This window comes from Tachysurus vachellii, chromosome 9 (assembly GCF_030014155.1).
Source record: "Tachysurus vachellii isolate PV-2020 chromosome 9, HZAU_Pvac_v1, whole genome shotgun sequence".
NCBI lineage: Eukaryota > Metazoa > Chordata > Actinopteri > Siluriformes > Bagridae > Tachysurus > Tachysurus vachellii.
This window is the reverse complement of record NC_083468.1, coordinates 2,808,891-2,816,764: the sequence shown is the minus strand read 5'-3', so window position 1 is coordinate 2,816,764 and position 7,874 is coordinate 2,808,891. Positions and strand designations below refer to the sequence as shown.

The window sequence follows — 7,874 nt, the reverse complement described above, 5'->3', positions numbered from 1 at the left end:
GATGAGTGGAACTTGCCACGTGCAAGCACCATTCACATTTTCTTCAGGAAATGTACATTCTAGTTATTATTATTACACACACATTACAAACAGCCCCACATTTTTAATCATTATACACTGGAACTAATCACAAATCCGTATTTATGACTACAATTCATTATATATCCAATATGATTTTTATTTTTTTTATTTTTAGCTACTAAGCATCGTACGCTTTCTCTCTGAAACTTTTCCCACCATTTATATCCCTGAACTATTCTTTGTAACGCAGTGAAGTGGTGCTGATGCTGCCTCCTCACCCCGGTTTCTCCGCAGCCTCTGATTGGCCAGCGCCTGCCTGTGTTCAGTGACGTCACCCGCCCAGTGTTAAATCAGCATCTCTCTGAGTGTATGACAAAAAAAAAGCTGTGTCTGCGCTATAAAAGGCCGGTCTGCGTTGTCCGAGTTTTCCGCCAGCAACGTGCAGAGAACCGCACACATAAACACACACACACACGCACACACACATATATATATATATATACACATACACACACCTTGAGGATGAGAGAGATTGTCCACATTCAAGCCGGTCAGTGCGGCAACCAGATCGGAGCCAAGGTAAAAACCCTTTCGTAATTGTTTATAATAATAGTAATAATAATACAGTGTAATAGCATTATGCATGAAAGGGGTCCAGCTCATACAGCGTACTGTACATTTAAGCGTGTTATGCTTGACGTTGGACATTTGGGACTTAAACAGTGATAGAGATCTTTTTCATTTCTCAGAGTGTGGCTTGTACAATGACTTGGCAAGAAGCATGTGACCACACCCATGTGATCAGATCTGCTGTCTCCAAACGCATTTTAACTTTAAAGTCGCAGAGTTAAAACCCCTGCATGCGCAACAGCTGGCAAACGCGCGACTGAACCTTAAATAATCCTCAAACCATCACGTTCTGCTCATTAGGACTCAAGAAACATTCAGTTGCGTTTCTCAGTAGTGAGGAAATGAGTGTATATGGACCTGTATTGAAGCCGCAATGTCCTTCTGTCGCATGATTCGGATGAAACAAAGGCGCAGATTCATTTCTTTGCTGCGCCACCAACCAGCGGTGAAGAGGTCTGGGTTCATTTATGGTCTTAATTTATGGCTCATTGCTCATTTATTATTATTTTTTTTTAAACATTCACATAGTCCAGGAGCAAAATGTAGGAAAATGTATACTGAATGCCCTTTATAAAACATCACACACCTTTCCTTTGTGAGGGAAAAAAAATATGTTGTTTAGTAAGTTTTTTAGACACAAAAAAAAAGACTGTGTATAGGTAATAAAATAGTTCTGTATAATCAGCCAGACTTTTATCCTAATGCCTGTAATATAATGAGATGCCCTGACTGATGCTCTTTTAGTTCCTGCCTAAAGATGATGACTCTGCATGAAATAATCATATGCATTACACAGATATTAAATCACTCCTGATTTGTCTCAGAGCGTTTTGTACAACAGGATTAATTGACACCAGAATTGTTCATGCTGGTCTGCAGATATGAAGCAGATTGAATCTTTAGAACTTTCCTCATCATCACAGATCAATGTGAAACATCTATAGTAAGACCACGTGTACACCATGTGAATGTATAAATGATCCCATTCTGATCTATGGGTCACAATAATACTAGCGATGACTGATGCTGCGAATCATCATGACTTCTCATTCAGAGCAGAGACCAGGAAGGTTGATCCTGTGTCACATTGCATATGCCAGGGCCTTCTGACTGAGGTGTTTTTCAGGGATGGAAGGGTGGAGGTGGGGGGTGGGGTAGTTGGGGGTTGTTTGGGGGGGAGGGGGGGCTGACATAATGCAGTGATCTCATGCCGTCTGCAGCAGGGTACCCTGGCTAACACGACGCACATCTGCTTCCATCATTACTTTCCTTTATGAGAGAGAGCTACATCACTTTTACACACACGCACACACACACACCCTATGAGGCTACCTCATACCACTTCCTTTCTTCAATGATGCTTTTTTATTTTATCTTCAACACATTAATGTAAACCTTCTGTCTTAATTTGAAAAAAAAAATAACCTCTTGCATTTCAAATGTAGACATTTCTTTTTAAGTAATGAATGCATGCCACATTTAAAAAGCGTGTGCAGCCATTTCAGGATGCCTAATTACCTATTTAGCTGGCAGGTCACATCTGCATTGGACAAAACAGATAATTAGAGTAAGAGACTGAGGGAGACAGGAAGTGTAGGGGCAATAGAGACAGAGGTGGAGACAAGGGGGCCATGGCACAACAGACACAACCGTCACATTTTTATATTTTCTTGGTTTTCTATAAGCTGCTAAGTAATGCTCCTCTGATTATGTACATTTCTAAAGAAAACTAGAGCCCAAGCTGACATCCTACCTAAGGCTTATACAACTTTATCTAACTGAAAATGCGAGCGTTGTTCACATTAAGTAAAACTGAGAAACAAATCAGATCGTATGAAGACTGTTTGACTCAATATTTCTTCTTAATGTTTTCGGTGTAAAGATGCTAAATAAACAATACACATGTCCTCTATATGTATCATTTAAATTCTGTAAGGAATAAAACACATGGGATTGTCGTTATAGGAAATAATCTACGATGCAGTGGTGTGAGGCAGATAACACACTCTTAAAGTGGATTATATTTCTATAACAGCAAAGTTCTATTCCTCTGTTCATAGCAATTTGCCAACCTTTTAACAATAATGTTCAGTATTTAATATTTCAACTTTAAGCCTTGACTGGAAATAAACCTGCAAGGTTAAGACTCTGGACTAAAAATCCTCAACACTTCTTGTGGTCATTTGTGATGTAAATTGCAAATAAGAATTTTATTGCAATTCCATCATTATTTTTCTGGATTATTTTCTGGACCGGTGCCATTAGTCTTCCCTTGTGGATTGCAGTGTTTCTCTCAGCAGTACATCACTTGCCTCTCCTGTTACATCTGTTTCCAGAAGATCGATCTTCCTGGTCCGGGCCTTAACAGATGTTTAAGGAGAATCTAATTAGTCCAGAAGAAATGGACTTAATATTGCTACTCATATGCTTAATATTAGTAATCTGTAAACCTATAGCTATGTCGGGATATCTGCGATTCACGAGTAGTGTTTTACAGAAAGAGAAATGAGTTGAACGAGCATCTCTGATTTGTGTGCTGTGGTGTTTTGTGCTCTACAGTTCTGGGAGGTGATCAGTGATGAACATGGCATCGATCCCACTGGAAACTACGTAGGTGACTCAGACCTCCAGCTGGAGAGAATCAGCGTTTACTACAATGAAGCTTCCTGTAAGTCTGAATAAACTCTCTAAAACACTCGATAGGAAGCTCACAGCGCAGGAGCTTACTGTAAGTCATTGTAGAGAAGATTGTCATTAATAATCAGGAACATTGGGAAGTGTGAGTGAGCTGAATACTGATAAACAGATCATTTAGAACATTTTATTGAAGCTTTATCATAGAAGAGATTTTGAATGGGAGATTGTCATAGGGTTGGATTGTGTCCATTTTCAGGGAAGTTGTATATAAAATGTATTTAAGCTAACTCTCTGTTCCAGCTCTTTCCATACAAAAAAAGAGAGAACATGTGCAAATGTTAATTCATTGACTTGAAATACAGCTTAAAGAAAGACATAATGATAAAGCTCTGGGTCTATTTGGAGGAGCTAGCAATATTTCAATATGACGCAGATTTTCTGCAAATAGAGCTCGAGGTGCTTCATGTGATGTCAGCTAAAGTGCATGGAAACAGTGTAGAGCTCCCAAAGAAGGTCATTACAGATGTGTCTTTATTGGTAGGATTTTAAATGGAATTTACTCCTGTGCTTGCGATTTTAAAAATACACACCGTTTTCTGCAAATAAGCAGTTTTAACTGCATGAAAAACTCTAGAGGGATTTTAACACATCCTGATAACGATTTTTCTTCTATACCATAAAGATTTTAAAACAAATGCAATTTTTTATTTCTAAGAAGCAATATGTCCTCCTTTCAATTCATTTATATTTAGTGTTTTATGCTCTTATCAGCATTTACATGCAGTTTGTTACAGAGAAATCTTAAAATCTTAAAATGACACCTTTACCTCTGAGTCTTCTCTTTCTTCAAGCTGCCTTTAGTTCTACAGATCTACATGATTACTGATACCCAACATCTGCATAACTCTGTTGTCTTGCTAAAATCGAGTTGATGATCTGATGATGGATTTTGATCTGATTTAAAAACTTGTAGTGTGTTGTTTACATTTCTAATTGTAATGTCTACAAAGTATTATTGTTTATGTATGTGTCTATTTAAGGTCTATAATCCTTTCCCTTTCCCTATATCTTTCCAGCCTCCAAATATGTTCCCAGAGCTATCCTGGTGGATCTGGAGCCAGGCACCATGGATAGTGTCCGATCCGGAGCCTTTGGTCATCTCTTCAGACCGGATAACTTCATTTTTGGTTTGTAAATAATGCTGTCTCTGTCCCATGATATGATGAGTTTTCAATATAACTTTATTAAGACAGGAGGAAAAAATACCAAAATAATAAACTATTAAAGGTTGCAACATTATTAATGTATTTAGAGAGAAAGTTCACAAAGATATACATAATTTACCTAATTAACACCTTCCTTAAATTATAATACCGAAGCTTAGCTCAGCTACCTCGTGCATGTTTAACCCCTGGACATTATTTAATATGGCAGGTTTTGCATGGTTTTTTAATCAGCGATTTGTTTTCAGGTCAAAGTGGAGCCGGGAACAACTGGGCTAAAGGCCACTACACAGAAGGAGCAGAGCTAGTGGACTCCGTCCTGGATGTGGTGCGGAAGGAGTGCGAGAACTGCGACTGCCTCCAGGGTTTCCAGCTCACCCACTCACTTGGAGGGGGCACGGGTTCTGGCATGGGCACACTGCTGATCAGCAAAGTGAGAGAAGAATATCCCGACCGTATCATGAACACCTTCAGTGTGGTGCCTTCCCCTAAAGTGTCAGACACAGTGGTTGAGCCCTACAATGCCACGCTGTCCATCCACCAGCTGGTTGAGAACACAGATGCGACGTATTGCATTGACAACGAAGCCCTGTACGACATCTGTTTCCGCACGCTGAAGCTGGCCACGCCCACTTACGGTGACCTCAATCACCTGGTCTCGGCTACAATGAGTGGAGTCACGACCTCATTGCGCTTCCCAGGCCAGCTGAACGCTGACTTGCGCAAGCTGGCTGTCAACATGGTACCCTTCCCTCGCCTGCACTTCTTCATGCCCGGATTCGCTCCTTTGACAGCACGTGGCAGCCAACAGTACCGCGCTCTTACAGTCCCTGAGCTTACACAGCAGATGTTTGATGCCAAAAACATGATGGCCGCCTGTGATCCACGTCACGGCCGCTACCTCACCGTGGCCACCATCTTCCGAGGCCGCATGTCCATGAAAGAAGTAGATGAGCAGATGCTGGCCATCCAGAGCAAGAACAGCAGCTATTTTGTTGAATGGATCCCCAACAACGTGAAGGTTGCCGTATGCGACATTCCACCCCGAGGACTAAAGATGTCCTCCACCTTTATCGGCAACAGCACGGCCATCCAGGAGCTGTTCAAGCGCATCTCCGAGCAGTTCACATCCATGTTCAGGCGTAAGGCTTTCCTGCACTGGTACACCGGCGAAGGCATGGACGAGATGGAGTTCACCGAGGCTGAAAGCAACATGAACGACCTGGTGTCTGAGTACCAACAGTACCAGGACGCCACAGCTGAGGAAGATGGAGAGATGTACGAGGATGATGAAGAGGAGTCAGAGGCCCAGCTTCAAAAGTAAACACTAATGAAGTAGTGATTAGAATACAGTATGTAACAACCCATCTCTAAAACCGATCTCTAATCACAATGCTGGATGAAATATCTTAATCTTTCACTTCTCTTACAGGTAGATTAAACTTCATGTTAACCATTTGTGCCAGTTACAGCAGAAATTCACTTTACTGTGCCATAACAGCTTCTTGACTACTGTATTTGTTGTATAGTGTTGTTCACTGACCAATCCTAAATAAAACAGCGTTTCAAGTGAACTTCATGACTGCAGTTAATTGTACTGTATATGCTGTGAAATCTTTCCACATCTGGTATTAAATTCACATCAGAAGTCTATGGTAAGTCTATGAAAAAAACAGTCTGTCTTCTAGCACAGGAGTTTCACTGAATAACTACATGACTATCCCATGTCCGTGTATAGACGGCCTAGATGCTGTTTAAAAATAACACCCGTCCCTGAAGGTCAAAACGCACCTCGGGCACTGTGTAAAAATTAAGAACACGGTGTAAAAATGTGAACGCTTTCTCCAGAGATCTCTGACAAAGCGGACCCAGTTTGAAAGATCACATGCTGACACCAAAGCAGTTTTCAGCTGCCTACGAAGTAGATAAACAAACAGAGAAGGCTTTGATAAGCACACTGGGCCTTCTGAAAAGCTTTGGAGATGCAGCTTCTTTTACTAATGGCTTTAATGCCTGAAGCTCAGATGCTAGTTAGGTTGTTATGCTGTTTTGTGGCTGCTAAGGTGCAGCTCAAACAACACAACCTTGAGAAACAATACTCAGTTAAGCAAACAATCAGTTAGTCTTTCTATATTGAGTGCACTTTTCCTTTCTGTAAACCTAAGGATTGTTAGGACGCTAAGAGGTTATGCTGCACAAACCCTTCACAATCCCATTACCGACTCATTTCCAACCCTAAAGAAAACATGGATGCTACATAATTTAGGACCATCAATATGAGACCATATGGGTATGTTAGACGGAAGAAAAGATCAATAGGTCCCATGGGACACAAATGGACATGTAATGACACACAGATTTACTGCTGAATATAAATAGTGCTGTTTTTTTTTTAAGTGATCAGGAAATGTATTTTATGTATCAGGAAATTGCTGATCCTGTAGAGCCCATATATACAACAGACATCAGAAACCACACAGGACACTGAAAGAGAACAACATCATCGAAGAACAGGAAATCTGGACATCCGAAGACCAGAAAAACGATATTCAATTAAATGACATTATGATATGCTTTTTAGTATTATGCATACAACAAAATATAAAAAACTTAAATCTTAGTTAAAATTGCAGAACCCACATCGCTATATTAAATCATATTACCGTCTACCATCATTTAAGTGTTAATATTATCTTTAGAATTAATACAAACATGGAGATGTATGTTGAATGTCATCACTGTCATTTTTACACCCTATACTGAAAACACACAAACATTGACACCTAGAAACAATTCATCTTAACCAATTCACTTGCTGATCAAATCAAGGATCAGTCCTCTGTAATGTAGGTGAAATATAGTCATGTCATATTATCTTTCCTATTATCCAACTCTAGCCCTGCTGTGTCCATAATGACGCCATGCTTCTTATGGTGCTTTATATATATATACTGTACAGTCGGTAGAGGGCGCTAAACACAAAATTCATACAGTAAATACAGACAATAACAATGTACATCGTGTTGCCAGGTGCGCGTTTATACTTCAAATGTCTTTAGCTGTTTTTATCTGTCTGAAAATTATAACTTAAAAATCTACATATTAAAGCATGCAATTTTTTTCTTGCATTTTTTTTAAATATGTTCTCATAATTATATCAATCATTTTATATCTTAACATGATCCGGATATGCTGTCAAAGTATATCATATAACGGTGTGTGTTTATTTATAATTTAAAATAACTATTTTTATTTATGACGAAGTGTGTAATAATACAAGATTAGTGAGTGAAGATTTGATTAGATAAGTGAAGTCAGGGAGGGTGTGTGTTTTTGGATGTATGTGTATATGGATCTATGTAT

General features: G+C 39.6%; 1 protein-coding gene across 1 annotated transcript; it reads left to right on the top strand.

The window, feature by feature from the left end:
* Positions 1 to 418: 418 nt before the first annotated feature.
* Positions 419 to 6,083, top strand: LOC132851812 (tubulin beta-4 chain-like). The gene is given in 5 exon segments (XM_060878833.1): positions 419 to 600; positions 3,211 to 3,319; positions 4,365 to 4,475; positions 4,760 to 5,808; positions 5,811 to 6,083. Coding segments are annotated over 5 exon segments (1,401 nt in total). The 5' UTR covers positions 419 to 543; the 3' UTR covers positions 5,886 to 6,083.
* Positions 6,084 to 7,874: the final 1,791 nt, after the last annotated feature.